This window comes from Martes martes (genome assembly GCF_963455335.1).
Source record: "Martes martes genome assembly, chromosome: 1".
NCBI lineage: Eukaryota > Metazoa > Chordata > Mammalia > Carnivora > Mustelidae > Martes > Martes martes.
In genome coordinates this window covers 199,701,962-199,723,263 of record NC_137888.1, presented here as the reverse complement: position 1 = coordinate 199,723,263, position 21,302 = coordinate 199,701,962, and the positions used below count along the sequence as shown (strand labels likewise).

The window sequence follows — 21,302 nt, the reverse complement described above, 5'->3', positions numbered from 1 at the left end:
GCCCCAAATCCCTTGGGCAGAGTGTACCTCTGCTTCTTAGGCACTGTACTTCCCCAATCCATGGACTGTTTTCCTTTAAATAAAGGACATCAAACTCCTTACTAAAATGTATTCTTTTTGTCATTTGACACAGTAAAGCATTAAAATGTTTATAGATGAAAAGTCCCCCAAGAAGTAGGACTTGGAAATTCTAACCCTTTGTTCTTTTAGCATCATACTGACCCTCTGGTGATCTCCATGAAAAAGAAAAGAGAATCATCCAACTACAACAGGCAAACCCACCCGCTCCCCCCACCATCTCCTCCACTTATGGAGGCAACACATGGGCTCCCAGACCTGTCAAGAGCTTATATTCCTCCTCTCAATCTCATCTCAAACTATTTCACAGATCTCCCCGCTTCCCTACTTGACTTATATACCAGCCACTCCAAAATGTTTGCTACTTCTCAAACATTCCATGCACTTGTACTTCGCTATGCCTTTACACAGTCTATGCCCTAAACGCTTTACTCGCCTTTGCTCTAAAAACTTGTAGCTCGTATTAAAGAACTTCTCTCACTAGAGTAAATTATCTGTTTGTGTGCTTATCTCCCCACTCTAGAATCCTTGAGGAGTAGAGAATGTGTCATTAACCTACCTTTAGAATGTGGGAATAATGTTACCGGTCTATGTTGAATGAATGAATGAACTAAATACTAAAAAGTCCAAATCATGTTGAGTGTCCACTATTTACAGAGCAATAGGCAATGTCTGTATGACAATTATATTTCTGTCTAAACTTAAACAAATTGCCATCACTGCTAATCAGTTTAAAAACTAACAATTCCAATCTGCTTATAGCTGAGATAACCTGCTTCAACATCTTAGGTTAAAGTAAGAGGCAAGGGCGGGGGGCCCCTGGGTGGCTCAGTCGGTTAATTGTCTGCCTTCAGCTCTGGTCATGATCCCGGGGTCCTGGGATGGAGCCCCTCACAGGTCGTCTTGCTCAGCAGGGAGTCTGCTTCTCCTTTTCCCTTGCCTGCTGCTCTCCCTGCTTGTGGTCTCTCAGTGTCAAATAAATAAAATCTTTTTAAAAAGCGGGGGCGGGGGGGAGGTAAGGGAAATAAAGAGAAATACGATAAAGGGAAGACCTCTTTATTGTCTACTTCATATTTTATTTTATCTTATTACTTTTTAAGATTTTCTTAAAATTTTATTTGAGAGCGAGCGAGCGAGCTAGATAGAGCACAACTGGGGTGAAGGGAAGAGGGAGAAGCATACAGACTCCCTGCAGAGCAGGGAGAGACAGATGCGGGGTTTGATCCTGAGACTCCAGGATCATGAACTGAGCCAAAGTCAGACACTTAACCAACTGAGCCACCCGGGCGAACCTATTTTTTAAGATTTATTTTTCAGTAATCTCTACACCCAACATGGGGCTCAAACTTAGAACCCCCAGATCAAGAGTTGCATGACCTACCAAACTGAGCTATCCAGGCACACCTGTCCGCTTCATATTTTAAAGAAGAAAATATTTCTGCAACATCAAAATTCAGAAGCTACACTGTTTATCATCTGGTTTCTGAATCTCCCAATGCTATTGTCACCCGGGGATAAAAATGACTGGTGAAGGAGTGTTAAGGGGAGGAACCTCACCTTAAAGTAGAAAAATTAATATTTGCTGGACTCATTTCAAAGAATATTTACATGCACTGGTTCCAATAAGGCAAATGGTAGCCCCGGATTCTTTGAGGTTTGAAAGAGTTTAAGACAGTGCTGAGCATCAAAAAATGGTAGCAATTTTTAGTTGTATGACATATAGAATTTCCCATTAAATTTCTCTAATATATAGCTATTTTTTTTATATATAGCTATTTTTTTTAAAAAGCCAGAGAATGAGCAGGTAGGTGGGAAGAAAGCAGCAGAAAAAAGATATTACCAAATAGATACTTCTCCAGTTGTAAAATTGTAGCAAGTTTTAAGATTACAAATGGTTTTTTCATCTGCTGAGCATATTTTATTTATAAAACTGTTAGGATCTGAGGTTTATAAATTACTTCGAGTTTCATGCCAAGAGAACTTCCTACCATAAACTGACATTCCCAGCTGCTGGAAGAAGGGCTCAAGCAAACTAAAGAAAAGGAAATGAAGCCAGGAAAAAAAAAAAAAAAGAGGCCAGTTTCTAACTATGGCAAATGGAAGGGCCTGTCTACAGGGATCCATGGTGACTGTCACATTGTCCCAGGACAACATGCCAAGTGCACTGTCACTCACAGCTCTACCTGGCTGCCAGGGAAGCAACTGGCGTGAAGCGTTAGCACAGACCTGAGTCCAGTAGAGGGTTGTCCTTTCACACCTGCTCTTTCATTCACAAAAAACAGTCCCACGGGAAGTCCTTTTCTGATAAAGTGAGCTTAGATTTCCCAAAGTATCACAATCCTCCCTGCCTAGAATATACTTCAGAATATGTGACAAAATCTTCTGCTAAAGTTTCTGTAAACTTGAGAGTGGCATGAAAACAAAACAGGAGAGAAAACAGTAAGAGAGCACATAGTTAGCAATATATTTACTTTTCATATTTCCAAAGAGGATAAGACTGGGAAAAGAGAATTCATTTAGGGGCACCTGGGTGACTCAGTCAGTTGAGCGGTGACTCTTTTTTTTTTTTTTAAAAGATTTTATTCATTTGTCAGACAGAGAGAGCACAAGCTGGGGGAGAAGCAGACTCCCCACTGAGCAAGGAACCCAATGCTGCACTTGATCCCAAAACAGTGTATCATGACCCGAGCTGACTGTAGACGCTTAACCGACTGAGGCACCCAGGCGTCCCAAGTGGCCAATTCTTGATGTTGGCTCAGGTCATAATCTCTGGGTCGTGGGATCAAGCTCTGCATCGGGCTCCACGCTCTGTTCAGAGTCAGCTTGTCCCTCTCCCTCTGCTCCTTCCCCCCTCCCTCAAAAATAAAATGAAAATTAATTCATTTATAATTTTAAAAATGTCATTAGATGGCATATATATGTGAAGCTCAAAAGTAGCTGCTAGGGAAAACACATGAATAAATCAAACACAGCCTCTGCCTGGAGAATAAAATGCTAGACGAGCCAAAAGACCTAGATCCCAAACCCAAATTAGCTTCTGATTCAAAATTTATGTCTTCATGATGTGTTTCCATTTCTCTACCTAAAAAAGTACTTAGTGCTTAGATATTAAAATAAAAAAATATGACTGTCAGCCTTCATCTGTTTCAAGAAGCTAAAACTTCTGGAACATTCCTCTGAGGCAAGAATGAGAAAAGCACAAGCCTTAGTGTCAGAAAGACTTGGGTTCAAATTCTACCTCTGATACGATACTATCTGCATGACCTTTATGGCGAGGGTCGCCATTTTCTCATCTGTAAAATGGAGAGAAGACTTCATAGCATAGTTAAGTGTGTGTGTGTGTGTGTGTGTCTGTGTGTGTATGACTATCTACCTACCTACCACCGACATAACTAGGCACATGGTATCCACTCTATAATAGATGGCACTTGCTACTAATCACTGGCAATCAGGGGGAGGGCAGTTAACACAAACGACCTGAAGTGAAGAACAAAGGAAACGCTGAACAAGGCCAGGTCTAGAACCAGTCATGGATGAAACCTCAGGGCCTACATGACCAAAGGTGCTTGAGTATGAGGGGCCACACAACCTAGTTCCCTATCACAAATCACTATACTCCCCATTCAACTAAGCTCCATGCCTCAGAGCCCCAGGCTTGCCTAAAGCTCTGTATCTGCACATTCACTTGCTTCCTATACATCTTGGAAGAAGCCTTACTAGAAATCTGCATGGAAGATCTTCTTACTGGAAGATCTGCATGAAGAAAACATCAAAACACCAGTGAGGGAGGAGGGCATACAAACCTGACCATGGGAGGTTACGTTACTGAACGTGGCACAGGACTGTGTGGCTGGATAGAAAACCTCACTATATAAGACATCACCCCTCCCTAGGATAACTGACACATTTAATGTGATACAAAGGAAAATGCTGACTGGATTTTTATTTATCTTTTTATAAGACTATACAAGTTAATTCTCAATTTTATATGTAGTAATAAATAGTCAGAAGAGTCAGGATAACTCTAAAAAGTAGTCATAGGGTGAGGAGTGGGACTAGACCTCTTAGATATGACAATATACTATTAAAGTCACATGGTGCCTCTGAAGCCTTAGGGAAAGACCAATGAGTCAGAAAACAGCAAACAAACGCCCAAGTGGCTCAGTTGTTAAGCATCTGCCTTCTGCTCGGGTCATGCATGAGCCCAGGGTCCTGGGATCGAGCCTCGCATCAGGCTCCCTGCTTGCCAGGAAGTCTGCTTCTCCCTCTCCTACTCCCCCTGCTTGTGTTCCCTCTCTAGCTGTGTCTCTCTGTCAAATAAATAAATAAAATCCTAAAAAAAAAAAAAAAAAGGAAAGAGAACAGCAAATACATACAGGACTGTAGAGCCTGACACTTTAGCAGGAGACAGATTAGACACATGTTGGGAGATGACCAAGTAATCCTATGTCACATCTCATAAACCACATAAACATACACATCAGCCAATTCTACATCGATCAGAGATCCAAACTGTGAAAAGTTAAAAACAGAAGTTATTTTTATAAACTCACAGTAGGGATGGACGGACGCTTAACTGACTGAGCCACCCACGTGCCCCTAAATGAATTCTCTTTTGTCAGTCTTCTCCTCTTTGGAAATAGGGAAGTAAATATACTGCTAAATAGATGCTCCTTTACAAACTTGGCGAAACACAAGGAAGTCACCAAGTAAGTAAAACACAGAATATATCTATGCCAAGAAATAAATGTTCACCTATAGGACCAGCAAACATAACAACAACAACAAAAAACGCACTAGTGGAGAAAGTACAGAAGAGCCAGTACGGGTATTTGCCAAGTGTGAGTACATCTCTTTTGACAGTGTGGCAATACCTGTCAAAATTACCAATCCACAGCCTTCAAACCAGAGAGTCTACTCCAGAGTCCCTTTTTATTACACAGATGTACTAGCTAAAGTATGACATTCTGTCTAAATAAGGACAGTCTATGGACTTTGTTCTAATAAAAGAAAAACTAGGAAACACCTAAATGCCCACTGATAAAGAAGTGGTAAAATACATTAGGATATATCCACGTAATGAAAATACTATACAGCAATTAATTAAGAATGAGGCCCCCCCCTTCTTTGTACTGATTTGTGAAGACCTTTAAAATAATTGTTGAGTTTACAAAGCAAGGCACACACCAGTACGTATGGTAGGTCTCCTCTGTATAAAATCCACAAATGTGTGTGTCATTCCTTCTTTATGCATAAATTCTCTGGAAGGATATATAAAGACACTGTTAACACTGGGTGCCTGTGGAGAGGGAAATGTGGATGGGGATTGATGGAGGAAGGCAGACTTACGTTTAAGTGTATACCCTGTCACCATGGGAATGTACTGATTCAAAATTATTATTTTTTTTTTTAAAGATTTTATTTATTTATTTGACAGAGAGAGATCACAAGTAGGCAGAGAGGCAGGCAGAGAGAGAGAGGAAGCAGGCTTCCTGCTGAGCAGAGAGCCCGATGTGGGGCTCGATCCCAGGACCCTGGGATCACGACCTGAGCCGAAGGCAGAGGCTTTAACCCACTGAGCCACCCAGGCGCCCCCTGATTCAAAATTATTAAAAAAAAAATTTAACTATTAAAAAAAGTATAGACTGTCCTTAGGGGAAAGGTGTGATATAATTACAGAGAAAATAGCAACTTCTGCTTGAAATCCACCATTCTCTCCTCAGCCACTCTGCAAGAGCAGCCCTAACAACACAGTCTCTGAGCTTGGCTTGGCCTAGGTAGGGCCCTGAAAGTTCTCAAACTTCTGCTCTGCTTAATCAAGAGTCAAAACAAATCCTCTTGCTAGATTTTTTGGGAAATATGGAGAAAAAAGAAATGGCTAGCGTTCAGAAAATTTGCATGTCAACCTCTGTGTCACTGTTCAAACTGAGGAACCAGTCTAAAAAGTAAAAGTAAAGAACTGGCTAGAACGCTAGAAATCCTAATGAAGGCTGGAAAGCCCTCTCTATGTGACTTCATTTTCTGCCTTGGCAAGAGCGTAGCTAATAGAAGAAAGATAAAAACAGAAAAGATGAGAATGTCTTCTGCAGATAACGACCTAGAGTATCCTCTACTCACACAGCACAGTAATCCTCACTGGGCACAAAATTCATGCAAAGACAAGCTTCACCCAAAACAGAAAGTCCCCATCATGCAGCACATCCACCATTCCCTGACGAAGCCTGCCCAAAACCCTAAGGCCAACTGGTGTTCTTGTTTTGTTTTGTTTTTTTTTTTTTTTAAATGTCTGGAGTTAGTAGCTGCATCATGCAAAGTGAGAAACAGCATCATCTGTAGGTGGTAAAACCCCAAAGGCTAGGAAATGGTTTCTGAAGGTTAGGCTCAGGGAAGCCGTGATTAGGTGTATACTTTTCAGGAAAAAAAGAAAGAAAACATTTCTAAACCTCGAAGGAATCATTTTTCTCAATCTCATTCCAAGTACTTGACTGAGGAGATCCCAAAAGGGCAAAAACAGGAGGAATCCCACATTGGCCAGCGTCAGACTTGTCCGAGGATGCACACTATGTCTCACGGACAAAGACCATGCCCTGAACTCCGCCTGACATGCAACTGTGGCTAATGGCAGTGAACAAACTGGTAGAAGATGTGGCTGCATTACGGAGAGATCATTTCCCACTTCTAGAAACACAGAGTCTGTGCCTAGCATTGCCGGCTGGGAACTGGTTACCATGTCCTCATGCGGGGAAGACCATTTTCACTGACTCTGAAAGCAATTTGGATATTCAGTCCCACCAGCACAAGCTACAAATATATACTGACAAGAAAATAAATCCCACGCATACAGCTAGACCTGAAATGTTTTCTTTCCTCCTGTGAATCCTGACACAAAATAAAGATTAAATCTGGTCGTAAGCTTTACACACAGGAGGCACTTTTTTTTTTCCCCCAATTAAGAATAGTGGATGGTGAGGGGCCTTCTGTTGAACAATTCATTGTTTGAAATTCAGCTTCCCCTAAAACTCAAGGTTCAGTGCTGGGTAAAAAGGCATGCAACCCAGCCACCAGCCTCCTCAAGCTGGGCACAAGGCATGCCCTTGGCTGCAGAAAACACGTAATTAGCAGTCACACATTTTCATGCCGACAAACCAATGATTAAGAAGGATGATTAGAGTCTGGATGGAACCAAAGCACAAGCTCTTTGCCTTCCGGATGCTGACTCAAAAGCCCCAAGCACACACACGTCCCCACGGCAGGGTCATACCGCCGGACTTCAGTTGCCTGGCTCTCTCTCGTTCCTGGACGGTAGACTTCGGCAAAAGTGGAGTAAGGCCTCGGGACTTGGTAGGTCTCATGTAGCCTTTCAGTGGCTCTGCCACTCTGCTTTTATCTTCCTTGTTCCTTTCTCCTGGTGCCTTCTGCTCAGACTTTTCAGTCATTTTGTCAGGGGCCTCCGAGATCTTATCCTTGGGTTCTGGGAGTTCAGGATCCTTGGGAGGAGATGCTACTAACTTATCTACCGCCCTCGACAGAGTAGCCGCAGCCCTGCCATCTAAGAAATCTGACTGGAATTCTGGTGCGGCCGCAGAAATATGTCCGGATTCAGTGATTTCAGAAGCTGGGCTAACTTCTTCCACTTTCTTTTTTTCACTTGTTGGAGGCAAAAGGGCTCTATCTACCTCCTTATTCAAACTGTCTGGGTCCTTGGAAACTCGACCATCAGCATTTTGGTCCTCAGAGAAACTGGACTTTTGTGCTTTGTCTCCCAGTAAGTCAGGAATCGGAACTGGAGCAGAACCTTCCTCAGACTCTTTCTTTTTGTTAACTGGGTGTGTTGGAAAATTATTCCTTTCTGCACTTGTTTCCAGGACTCTGCCCTCACCTTGCAGGCTCTGGTCTTCTACTGGCATTCCAGAAAGGTGTCTCTCTGCGACCTCTGGGATTTTTTCTATCGAATGCTTAGATGCAACACTGGGCACTGACTCAGATCCTCCCTTCACAGATCCTCCATCTATCCCTGCTTCAGTCCTCAGGGGACCAGCCAGCTCACCTTTATTCTTAAGACAGTTACCTCCCTGGCTGTTAAGGGTTTCTACAGCTGCTGTGAGAGTGAGGGCAACCTCTCCTGTGCTTGCAGAAGGTGTGACAGTAGAGGGGGCCTTGGGTCTTTCCTGAGCTGGGACTCCATCTCTGCTGCAATTATCTACCACTAATAATTTGGACAACTGGGTTGGAGTTGCCTCTTGCCCACTTTCTGCCAAGGGCTTTGGAAAAGACTCACCCTCCTTTACTACTTGAGAAGCAGGAGCGGGCAGTCCTTCACGGGCTGCTGACTCCAGAGCCTCTGGAGGGGCTGACTTATTCATCAACCCTGGGAGTGTTCTGGGGCAGGTAAATGTGATATTTCTATTTTCGTCCACATAGCCCATTCCTTCAGTTCTGTGGTCCCCTGTGGTTTCCATGGGAACGTGTACTTCTGATGCATCTATCGTATTCTCCAGAAGATGCTTCTCGGGAAAACTATTTTTAACCTTTTTACTTTTTCCATCATTGCTCCTTTCATTTGGTTTGTCAGCCACTGCAGTGTGTCCCTTGGCTGCATCTGTCTTATTCTCTGCAGACAGTACTGCAGGGACAAATCCTGCCCCCTGGATTTGGTCTTGGCAGCTCACATCTGTCACCGTGGTAGCTGGTTCAGTAACAGCGGCGTCCTTGACTATGTCTGTCTTGTTCCTACCAAGAGCCCCAAGCTCAAAAGAATTAGCCTCATCATTCCTCCCCTTCTGTTCACCCACTTCCACTGTGGGAAGAGCTGATGTACGTGAGGACAAGGGATCATGATTTAAGGGGGAAGAGAGTCCTAAGTCCTTGTTTGGATGAGGAGTACCCCCAGCATCTCTATCCTTCCCTACAGAAGGTGGGTTGGGGGTTTCTTCCTTGTTCTCCATTCTGGCAGGCTGTGTGGAATAATTATTTTTGAACTTTTTGTTTTTGCCCTCACTACCCCTTTTTTTAGGCTTTTCAGAAATCCAGGGAGCTGCCTCACTACCCATCCAAGGACACATTCCTTCCTTGCTCTGGTTACTGACACCCCTATCTACAGCTGCGGCCCCCCTTTCTGTTCTAGTGCTGGAAGTCTGAGTCGTGCCTGACTCACTTCCCAAAGGAATCAACATGTGAGAGGTGCTGGGCCCTCTCGCATCACCTGTCTCCACAGCCTCCCCGCTTACCACTGCCTCCGTGAGACCCACTGTGGTCCCTGGTTGCTTTGAAGAACCCAGTTCCTCACCCTTCTCCCCAGCAGGCATTCTTTCGGTTTTAGGGGCCGCCTCACTTGGCCCGAGAACAGCTGGGCCATCCTTCCAGCTGTCCGTAAGAAATGGGGGCTCAGATCTTGCTCTTCCCTTCCCAGAACTGGTTCTCACTTTCCCAGAACCTGCCCTTGCCTTCCTATTTCTGCCATCCCCCGCCGTTCTCTGAGATGGCGGATTCTCCAGCCCAGGCCTCTGAACTAACACCTCATCCTGCGACTGCTTGGAAGCCAAGATGCTCGCCTCCTGACCTGGCTTGTGAGGAGCTTCCTTTGTTAGTTCTTTAATCTCTTCAGTTCCTTTAACCTCTTTAGTTCCTTCAGTTCCTGTCTGCCTGTCTTTCTGCAATTTAGTCACTTTACTTTCATCATTTGCTTCTATTGGACTAATTCCTAATGAGGTACCTGCTGGCAAAGTGGGCACTGGACTAGGCAGTTCTTTTGCGGCTGTGGGTTTTGAAACCCCACCCACGGCCTCTTGGTACAAGACAGGAGAGCAACCCTCTTTGGGCCTGATCTCCAAAGGAATTTCTATTTTGTGTGCAGAAACTTCTGTCTGGGGTCCTTTCAGAACAGACGAACCCACTGTCCGGTTTTCATCCATGGGACTCTTTAGGTGGGGTGCAGGCTCTGGTTTGTCTTCACCTGGCTGTAGCCATTCCTGGTCCTGGCCCAGTGGTACTGTCTTGTTACCACCGACTTCCACTTCTATTCCCGTCTTGGGCTGAGAACTTCCTGCAGTTTTCAGGGATTCTTCCAAAGGACACAAAGGCACGCTGAGACTTTCTGAGACAAAGTTTTCTGCTACCAGTTTGGTGGCTCTGGATTCCACTTCACATTCCTTTTTTAAGTTTTCTCTGGATGCCAGTCCATATTCCATGCCCACAGTGGTAGGCAAGCTGGGGAGAACCCCTGATTTCTGTGGGTCTGCTACAAAGGGATGACCTTTACGGTTGTCTGCACTGTCGTCATCCCAAGGTCCCCCAGCCCGGGGTTGAGAATATCTTTTTTGCTTTGGTTTCTTCTTTTTTTTCTTCATCATCATTGGTGGGCTCTCTATATCCCAGGCCTCCCTGCCAAGATCTTGCTTGGGTTCAAGGAAGTCAAGATGAGTAGTTTTCCTTTGGTTCCCAGGCTCACCATAGGTAGACGGACCAGAGACCCAACCCAATTCAGACAAAGAGCAGGGACCCAGCCCCGTATCGAGAGTCTTCCATGGAGAAGAGCCTCCCAGCAGCTCAGGAGGGACCCTGGCAGGCCTGGGCCGAGTAGACCTGCGGTCACTGGGTCTGTACACTTGTTTGCCTTGTATGGGAGGGGTACCTGTAATACATGAAGTCGGCCAAAATTCCAAAAAAAAAAAAACCAAAACTCCTTGTTATTGTTTCTTTAAGAAAAAAAAAGTCCATTTACTGACTCAGTTAAGTCTGTTTTCACCAACCCACACACTAATTCATTTAGGAAAATAGTTTTTTCCAAAATATTTCTCATCCTTAACTGGGATTAGCAAATTAACAAAGATCATCATCTCAGGTAAAGAAAAAAATTATAACAGCATTCTTCTAACTTTCTATAATAAGTAATGCCTATCAATCTCATCTGATACTTATTTGTCATTTTTTTAAATTTATTTTCAGCGTGTCATTATTTTTAATAGGTACATAATTCCCAATTCTGCAACAAGATGATGAACTCCTATCTCTTTTTGGTGACATTTGTTAATTAACTGAATATATAGGATTTTGGACAAAATTTATAATTCTAAGAGTCTGTCACCAATATTATACTAATTACTTGTCAGGCTAACCAGATCAATTCTGGGAAACAGACCAGGAGGCCAGACTTATGCTACTGGGGAGCGGGAGGGAAGGAAGAAGAAAAGAAAAAAAAGATACTGAATTAGTATTTTGGCCAAAGAAAAACCCTCATCATTCCAGAATCAAAGCCTCCTACTTCAAAAAGACAAATGTGTTAGATTTTAATGTTCTGTTCCTAAATGTACTTCCTGAAAGACAAAAAAATATACATAATGCCCAGGAGGGTAATGAATTAGAACAATTAGGATAACCACCCTTAGAAAAGTTTCAGGAAACCAACTGCACCAACCTCCTATCTTCAAGTCAATGCAGCACGGATTCAAGATCCTGGGAAAAGTCCCACTAAGACCAGGTCTAGGACAGCTCTTGTTACGTCTGACCCAATGAAATGACTTCAGAGAACATTAGAACACATACAGTACCGTTTGTTATTGTTTTTACTCTCCAGTGTCCTGCAAACCCTACTCTTGATTTAACATCTCGGGTCAGTTACTGCTTCTCTCAAAAAAGTGCTAGGCTTTAGTACCCTGCAACATTTGTAACATTTAATTTGGCAATTAACCAGTAGCTATCTGGTGCCATCTTTTATACTATTTACTGAATTATTATATAAATCTTTGGTTTCAGAGTTTCTGCCTGGCAACTTTCCTTGCTATCCAGGCTATGATACAACAACACAAGGGCAAGGACCAGACTTAAATATCTATGTGCCTTAGCATGGTGAACTTTGTACACAGTAAGGACTTGATAAATATTTATTGATATGTTGTGTCACTAAAACGACGTTTAAAAAGACTAAACTTCGGGGTGCCTGGGTGGCTCAGTGGGTTAAAGCCTCTGCCTTCAGCTCGGGTCATGATCCCAGGGTCCTGGGATCGAGCCCTGCATCGGGCTCTCTGCTCAGCAGAGAGCCTGCTTCCTTTCCTCTCTCTCTGCCTGCCTCTCTGCCTATCTGTGATCTCTGTCTGTCAAATAAATGAATAAAAATCTTAAAAAAAAAAAAAGACTAAACTTTATTTAGCTCCTACCTGGGGCTAGGCAGTATGTAAGCACTAGAGAATCTCAGTGCCATAAGTCAGGGTCCTTGCCCTCAAGTTCACATTCTAATCAGTCACAGAAAAGCAAGCAGAGAATCATTAAGTTGATAAGCTCTGGGCTTACATCAAAAACATTTCATCTTAAAGTTCACTGAATGACTGAACTAGTTAGAAAGTAACTTGGAGCGGTGCCTCTCCAAGCTCAGTGTATTATCAATTATCCGGAGAACCTGTTAAAATGCATATGAAGGTCTGAGGTAGAATCCAGGATGATGCCTTTCTAACAGGACCCCAAGCAATGCAGATGCTGCTGGGCCACGAAACACACTGTATGTAGTAAGAGTTTACTAGCAAAGGTTTACAGTACATTTGAACAACACATTCCTCTTATAGCTGAATAAACAGAGCTACAGGGAAGTTAAGTAACCTGCCCAAGACCACACAGCATAGAACAGTGAACAGTGGAAGTGGGTTAAAATTTAGATGTCTTGAGCTGATGTAGCGCTAATTTAAAAATATGTAAACAGCTGACTCTCCACCTAAACAAGACAAAATCTGCCTAAGAAAGAGAATGGACTTCATGAGCAATACTAATTACCACCACAAAACCAGGGACTACATCCACCACCACCACCCCATTGCTCCTAGTTCAAGTGGTTTCAAAGTGTCTGCTGTGCTTCCCTCACTTACCTGAGGTCTCAGAAGGAAGTTCAGAAGGTTGACTACCGAATGGTTTCTTTTGCTCTTGTTTCTCTAACACAGAATCCTCATCTGCTGGCAAGGTGGACTTTTGCCCCACGGCTGTGACTGGTTCTAAACGCAACAGTAAAAACCACACAGGTTTTAGAGCAGTGCTGTTTCAGCTCTTTTTCCACCTTTCAAAAGCTGGAGGCAGGAACAGTTTTGGAGGAATGAGGGACATTCCTCCAAGGGCAGCAGAGAAATAGAGTGGCAGCTGGAAGGTGAAGTTGGGAAACTTTTTGTTTTGTTTTGAAAGGGAAAAATAGTATTTGTAGGTTGGTGAGAATGATTCGAAGGGCAGGGGGAAAAACTGGTGAGTGGCAAGAAAGGAAAAAATGGCCAGCGCATCCTTAAGTAAGGAAGCAAAGGTGCGATCTAGGAGCAAAATGGGAGATTGGCCTTAATTAGGAGCAGGGACGGTTTACTTCCAGTAGTGGGAGTGAGGCAGAGACTAGGGATACAGCAGACAAGTAGGCAGGTGAGGTGGCCAAAGTCTGTGAACGATCCCTTTTACTGTTGGAATTATCATAAGGAAAACATATCAGCAGAGAAGTAAGGAGGAAGATGCTGGAAACTGGAGGACGACGAAGGTGAGAAAGATGATCTAGAAGAGCAGCAAGGTGTGTAGACTTGTAAAGTACAGTGTCGTTGTCTTTATTTTATCAGGTACGAGGTTTGTCCCTCACCTTCCTGGAGAATACACATTGGGAGACAAAAATACTGAGTAAACATAAATCCGTACCTGGAGACATGATCAAGGTAGATGCAGCTGACTGCCCCTCATCCTTGAGAGATTTTAACTGGGACTCCTCTGTTTCTTCCCATGTCCCTGCAGCATGCACATCCTTAACTGGAGCTGGTGCCACCTCTGTTTCTGAGAGCAATGCAGCAGCCTGGGCTGGACTCACACTGTTGGCCAGAGTCACCTCTGTCCCAGGGGGTGGAGCCACATCCGAAGCCAGGGCTAACTCTGTTTCTGGAGGCAGAGGCATATCCTTGACCGGGGTTACTTCTGCTTCTGGGGGCACAGCCACATTCTTGCCCAGGGCCATCTCTGTTTCTGCAGGTGAAAGCACATCCTTGCCCAGGGCCAACTCTGGTTCTGGGGATGGAGCCACATCCTTCACTGGAGCCTTTTCTGTAGCTGGGTGTGGAGCCATATCCTTGACCGGGGCCACCTCTGTTTCTGGGAGCAGTGCCACATCCTCGGTCAAGATCACCTTGGTTTCTGGAGGCAGCACCATGTCCGAGGGCAGGACCACATCTGTGTCTGGGGACAAGGCTACCTCCTTGGCTGGGGATATTTCTGTAGATGATACAGCATCCTTAGCCAGTGCCACTTCTATTTCTGAGAGAGATACCACACCCTTGGCTGGAGCCATCTCTCTGTCTGTAGGTGATAACATGCCCTCATCTGGGGACACATCCATTTTTATAGGGCTTACAGGTGGGGCCCTCTCTGTTTCTTTGAATGGTAATACATCCTTGGCTGGGGCTACCTCTGTTTCTGTGGGCAGTACCATGTCCTTGGCTAAAGATACATTGGCTTCTGCAGATAATACAGCACCCTTAACTGGGACTTCTTCTGTTTCTCTGGGTAGTACCATGTCCTTGACTATATCTGATTTGATAGATGATTCCACGTCCTCGGCCAGTGTCACATCTGATTTGGTAGATGGTTCCATGTCTTTAGCCAATGCCACCTCTGTTTCTGTGGCTGGCGCCATGTCCTTGGCTGGAGACGTCTCTGTTTCTCTAGATGGTGCCATGTCAGCAGCCTTCAGTCCCATCATGATTTCCAATGCTTCTGTTGGTGCCCTCTCTTCTGCTGATGTCACTTCTACCTCTTTGGCTAGCTCTATGGGAAATAAGTAGGAAACTCAGGACCCATCATGATGCGCTCATAGCTCCACATGCAAAACTTACTTTCGGAGAGCACAGGATTATCTAGATTTTGTGACCATAAAACCCTAAACATAAATTAAAAAGCTATCTAATTAATGTACTTGTGCCTACTCTTCAGTAGCCCCAGTACTGAGAAAAACAGGGTATTGAGAGAGTAAAGAGTGGAGGAAGAAAGGAGAAGGAAAGAAAAAAGCACAGGTTTAAAAACAGCAACAACACAGGCACAAAATTATTTTAAGAATGGGAACCTGCGGGACATCAGAAAAAAACCTCTGAGTCCTAAGTCTGCACTGAATTGAAAAGGGATTTTCTCTGCCCGTGAATTCCAAGTGTTGTATTTCAACCACACCTTCATTCCTTCAGATGTGGAATCAATAATTAAAGGGATACAAGTATTTGTGATAGTTCTGGAATTTTTATCTGTACTGCTCCACACGGCTAAAAATTAAGTCTGATGATTTGGACTAAGATACTGGAACCAGTAAGTGATAAAGAGGGGTTCTAGTAACTTACCTGCTGTGGGCTGCAGAGGTTGTGGTACAGCCTCTGGTAAAATGAAGGATTCCGAGTACGGAGAGTTTGGGGCTTCCACAGGCCACCCCTGAGGTACGACAGCTGCAGGAGCAAAGGTGTCACAGGGAAACAGACCTGATATTAAAACACAAACAAACAGATTCTTGAAACTGTGTCAGTAATAGGGAGAAAAAAAGTATTTGATATTGACAATCAGCTTTATACATCTGCCTTTGGCTCAGGTCATGATCCCAGGATTCCGGGATTGAGCCCCAGCATCAGGCTCCCTGCCGCTCCCCCTGCTCATGCCCACGTGTTCTCTCTCTCTTTTTCTCTAATAAATAAAATCTTTTAAAAAAAATCAGCTTTATATATTGTCATAATGACACAGACCTAAGGACCAATGAAAAACAAGGCAAGAAAGTTTTAAAGTAGAAACTGTTGCCATTCTTCAGGTTTTGGCAAACTGTTAACCGGCTGTTGAGCTGTTAGTCAGCATGGATTGGCTACCTTCTACAGTGTACTGTGAAGAGTCCAAATACCAAAGACTGAATGCCAGCACCAAGAAATATTACAACTGATACAACGTAACATAGAGTAAGGAACTAGGAGTCTTGATCTCATCTGTAAAATGAGATCAATGTCTCCCTCTGCAACATTACAACAGTTTCGTGAAAATGCTTTATAAATTATTAAGAACTAGACAAATGTTAAAGGATTATTATTATGCTCTATTCTGTCAGACATAATAGGGGATTTAATGTCACATGGTCCCTGCCATCAAGAGTATTACAATTTAGCTAGAGAGGCATGTATCAAATACTGTATAGTATGGACTAAGTACTCCAACAAGAGTTTAAAAACAACCATGAGGACCAGAATAGTCACAGAAGGCTTCAGAGAAGCAAGAGCAGGAAGAGAGGAGAGAGTAGTCAATTTCAAGGACGGAGAACACTGCACAAAGAAAGGTATAAAAATGCCAATAGGACAAGAATGTTTCTGCGACTGTGAAATTGTCAAGCAGATGCTGCATACCAGTGAGGGAAAATAGGATGAGGACAAACAATGGAAAAAGGATCTGGAAAGCCAGAGAAATGTAGACTTGAAGAGCCAAAAAATGGAGTGTCGTAAGATCTTAATGAAAATGAGATGATGAATACAGAACAGGGACCTGGTGACCAACACAGCAGGTATATTTGGAATGAAGTGACAGAGGCTTTATACGGGGGAAGGCAGAGAGAGCATAAAAGAAGAGAAGATGCTGTAAAGAAGTCAATGGGACTAAATGACTCACTAGCTAATGAGCTGAAAAGCATTAGGAGACTACAATGCTCAATGCTTCTCTTTGGATGGCAGATCTCTAGGGGGAAGGCTGTTAAATGGGTTGAGAAGCATAAATGCAACATATGATTAGCCATGATCTTTACAGATACAAAAGTATAAGCATTGTGAAGTGGGACTTATTGATGATAGGTACTGAAGGAAACCTGAATGTCACCCTCAAAATACGCCTCTTTGACATAAAAAATTATTTTGAACTGAAGGCAATTAGGGAGCAATAAACCTAGAAAAAGCTCCTCACATTCTGCTTAAAGTCAGGATATAAATTCTCCTCTTCCTGGAGACAGATTCTTACAAGCCCAGAGAGGGCACCGGAGGAAATCTGCAAAAAAACCTTACTCCATTAGTGCCCTCCCATGCATTTTCTTCCCACTGTCTGCCAGTCATGGAAGCCTAAAACTGCTTTCCTTTGTCCTGTCTTTTCTTTACACCTCTACTGCTCTTTGTTGAAGATGCTATATAAACCAAAATTCCAAGCTACCACTTTGAGTCACTTTTCACCTATACAATAGATGCTGCAGTTGTTAACAATCGGTCTGTCTCCTATTAATCCGTCTATTTTTGGAGGCCCAGCTGAAAACCTAAGATGGGAAGAAGTAATTTCACCTCCCCCACAGTATCCTGGTCACATTCATGTTAAAAGTTACACAAAACCAGGAATAGAGCCTTGATACAGGTAAAGCCAAAAAACACGACTTTGCCTAGTAGTTAACTTCAAAGGTAATGGGTAAAAGGCCACATTAATTGTTGGAGTTAAGCAATAAATCCAGTTGACGACATCATACCATAACTGTCTTGCAGGGGATCATTTCGTTCTGCAAATCCTGAAGTATTGGCTGTTCCACTGGGGAGAAAGAGAAAATCCTCCAGGCCATCATCATGGTGCATCTTAAAGGGATCTGAAAAAAAGAAGAATTCTTTTTTTAGTGAATACAACTAAATTCTTAGTGAATACAACTAAAAAGCCTAGCAACTCCTTATCCAATGATGAATATTGTAACCTAAGTTAAATAAGTTGAGATATGTAGCAGAACATAGTAGAGAAGAACTACTTCCTTTGTTATAAGTTAAAATATGTCATCTCATATTCTCTAAGATTCGATTATCTGAATCAGCCAACAAATAAACTTAAGGGTACAACTAATGCTCAATTCTATAATATGCTAAGAGGTAAAATTACAGATATAATTAAACTCCAATATATATTTAGACATTCATTTTAGGTTATTAAGAAAAAAAAAAAAAAGACAGCCAGACAAGTAAAAAAGACATTTCCACCCCACTGACATCATGAAGAAAACTACTTTTAAAAAGTTGCTGAGTGTGGGGCACCTGGGTGGCTCAGTGTATTAGATCTCTGCCTTTGGCTCAGGTCATGATCTTGGGGTCCTGGGATTGAGCCCCGCATCACGCTCTCTGCTCAGCGGAGAGCCTGCTTCCTCCCCCCTCTCTCTCTGCCTGCCTCTCTGCCTACTTGTGATCTCTCTCTGTCAAATAAATAAATAAAATCTTAAAAAAAAAAAAAAGTTGCTGAGTGAGCCAAGGTGAACAGCTGGCATCTTAAGAAGAGAACTAAAAGTCCAGAATCATGAGCTGCCATTAGTAAAGGCACTCAAAACATCAGGGAAACTCTGTGCCTTCTTACATAAGAGAAAGAGCAGAGCCAGTCAGGCCAAGCAAGAATTCTGCTACTAAGGGACACGTGTTAATGATGGGCTCTGGGTGTTTTATGTAAGTGATCAATCACTAAATTCTACTTCTGAAACCAATATTACACTATTATGTTAACCAACTAGAATTTTTTTAAAAAGATTTTATTTGAGAGAGAGAGCAGAATGAGAGAGTTTAAGTGGGTGTGGAGGGGCAGAGGGAGAAGAAGCAAGCTCCCCCTGAGCAGGGAGCCCAACTCAGGGCTTGAACCCAGGACCCTGGGATCACGACCTGAGCTGAAGGCAGACACTGAACTAACTGAGCCACCCAGGCACCCTTTACTAATTAGAATTTAAATAAAAACTGTGCTGTGTCCTCACTACTAGTAGCAAGTCTACTTCCATCCTTGAGCAGATGGATCAGAATGTAATCTAATACAAGTAAAGGATAATCGGTCTTTAACTATGGATACTGTTTCCTAATTTATTTAAAGTTGCTTCCTTTCTTTTTGATCTTCAGTTATGAGATGCTGACAAGACATTTCTCACCCTAATGCAGAAATGAAATATTAGGAATGCCATGGTCAGGGTCAGGGTATTCCCTCTCTTACTATCTCTCTCTGTCAAATAAATAAATAAAATCTTTAAATTTAAAAAAAAAAGAATACCATAGTCAATAAGACTTTGAGAAATGGAATAAATGATTTGTGATTTAATCTTCCTGATATTCTAGACTGGGAAATTTGTGATCCGCATTGGTTTTATTCTAGGTACTAGGAAGGGGTACAATAGTATGTTTATTCCCCGCCCGTAACAGAAAACATGCCAGTCCTATAATGAATTCTTCATCAGAGGAAAAAAAAAAAAGAATTCTGCTTCTAAGAAGGCCTTCTCAAAATTAGCACTCATCTGAATTACCCTGCAGCCTTAAAGAAACACTGATTGCTTGATCCTAAGAATCTGCATTTCTCAGTAGTTCCTTGATAGATACTAGTGACTCATTCCCTTAAGATGCTTCATATGTCAGAGGCCAATGCATAAAAACCTAAGCCCTGGGAGAATGTTCATTCCTTTGACTCTGAAGTAGCTGTATCACCCTCTTCTAATAAGGATGTCATGATCAAGGGAGACCGTGGCACTGGGAAGTATGAACAAGTGCAAGGCAAACTGAGAAACTGTTGGGGGTGGAAGAGGTCCCAGTGCTGCTTCTCCGGAACAGCAGAGGAGCTGGGCCATGAGAGAGATGAGAACCATTCATTCTCCCTGGTATCGCTTGGTCTGGGGTGGCTGCTGCTTGCTCTGCTTATCACACTTCCACTGAAGGAAAACAGAATGCCTAAAGCATCAAGGAGATTAACTGTTATACGGGCTTGCACACTAGAATGGGAGACTTGCCAACTTGCATGTAAAAATGAATGGTTTCTACCAAGTTCTCTCATTTACTTATTACTTTCTGGGTGCCTCTAATATGGCAGAGTTTGTGTGCTCTAAAACCCAGAGATGCATAAGGTCAAGGCTGAATACATTTAGCAGAGGGATATTTTAGTTCAAGCCAAATAAGATCTTCACCTGATAAATATTTAAGCTGAGAACTGAAGGACTGAGTGGTTAAAGGGATGAAGACCTCTTCTCTATCCACATCCCCACTTAGTGATCTCATCTAATCTCATAGTTTAAAATTCTGTCTATAAGTTAATAACACTCAAATTTGTACTTCCAGCCATCTAGACCTCACCGTGGCACTGGGAATGAGACGGAATTTGATTTGACTTTCATATCAAATTGCCAATTCTTAATGTATAAAATAAAGCTGAAATGTAACATGTTTCCCAAACCACCCCTCATACAATCTTCCCATCTCTAATGGGATTCTATTTTTTGGTCAAAAACATTGGAGTTGTTCTTGATTTATCTCTTTCATAAGCCATTCCCAATTCATAAGAAAATCCAGCTGATATGACCTTTAAAATGTCCCCCAGAATCTATTTTCCATACCTCCACTGACTAAGGTGTCTTGCAAGGTTGTAGTCAAGACACCGGCCAAAGTTGTGATCATCAGAAGACTTGACACAGGCTGGAGAACCTGCCTACACAATGGCTTCCTTACATGGCTATTGATTAGAGGCCTCTGTTTCTCCCCTACATGGGCCTCTCCATAGCAGCTGGTTATCCCCAAACTGAGTAAACCAAGAATAACCAAGATGGAAGCCACAGTGTCTTTTATAACCTAATCTTAGAAATGACATACCATTATTTCTGCCATCTATTCTACTGGTCACACAGACCAACCTGGTACGATGTGGGAGGTTACTACATACAGGTGTGAATATCAGGAGTTGGGGATCACTGGAACCATCTTGGGGGTTGACTACCACACTGGCTTTCAAGACATCATACTCTTCTGAGTTTTCTCCAACCTCAAAACTGGCCATTCCTTTGACGTTACCCTTGCTGGTTCCTCTTCTTCCTGACTTAAATTAGTTTAGTAATTTAAAACTACTCACAAAGAAAATGTCTGGCTAAGATGGCTTTGCTGATGAATTCTACCAAACATTTAAAGAAGAATTAAAACTAATTCTTCATTAAGTCTTCCAGAAAAACCTGAAGCAGGGAGAACACTTCCAAAGTCATTCATTCTCTGGTTGGTATTATCCTAGAATGGTATGACCCTGATATTACTCTGATACCAAAACTAGACAAAGACATCATAAGGAAACTACAGAACAGCATCTCTTCTAAATATGGATGCCAAAATCTTCAACAAATATGTTTATGAATGGGCCAGAAAATCACACAAATTATACACCATGACCAAATAGGATTTATCCCATGAACACAAGATTGGTAACCAATGTAATACATACATATCAGCAGAATAAAAAAAAAAAAACAAAACCACATGATCATTGCAACA

The 21,302-nt window shown here is 42.7% G+C and overlaps 1 protein-coding gene across 1 annotated transcript in view; it reads right to left on the bottom strand.

Moving 5' to 3' along the window:
• The window catches only part of MAP4 (microtubule associated protein 4), a 190,539-nt gene that overhangs the window by 39,129 nt on the left and 130,108 nt on the right, over positions 1 to 21,302 (bottom strand). Inside the window, exons 5-9 of the mRNA XM_080829190.1 lie at positions 17,525 to 17,638; positions 15,399 to 15,533; positions 13,723 to 14,838; positions 12,930 to 13,052; positions 7,340 to 10,708 (exon numbers count right to left, since the gene is read on the bottom strand). Of these exons, the coding sequence (XP_080685316.1) occupies positions 7,340 to 10,708; positions 12,930 to 13,052; positions 13,723 to 14,838; positions 15,399 to 15,533; positions 17,525 to 17,638 (4,857 nt within the window). The remainder of the gene's footprint in view (positions 1 to 7,339; positions 10,709 to 12,929; positions 13,053 to 13,722; positions 14,839 to 15,398; positions 15,534 to 17,524; positions 17,639 to 21,302) is intronic.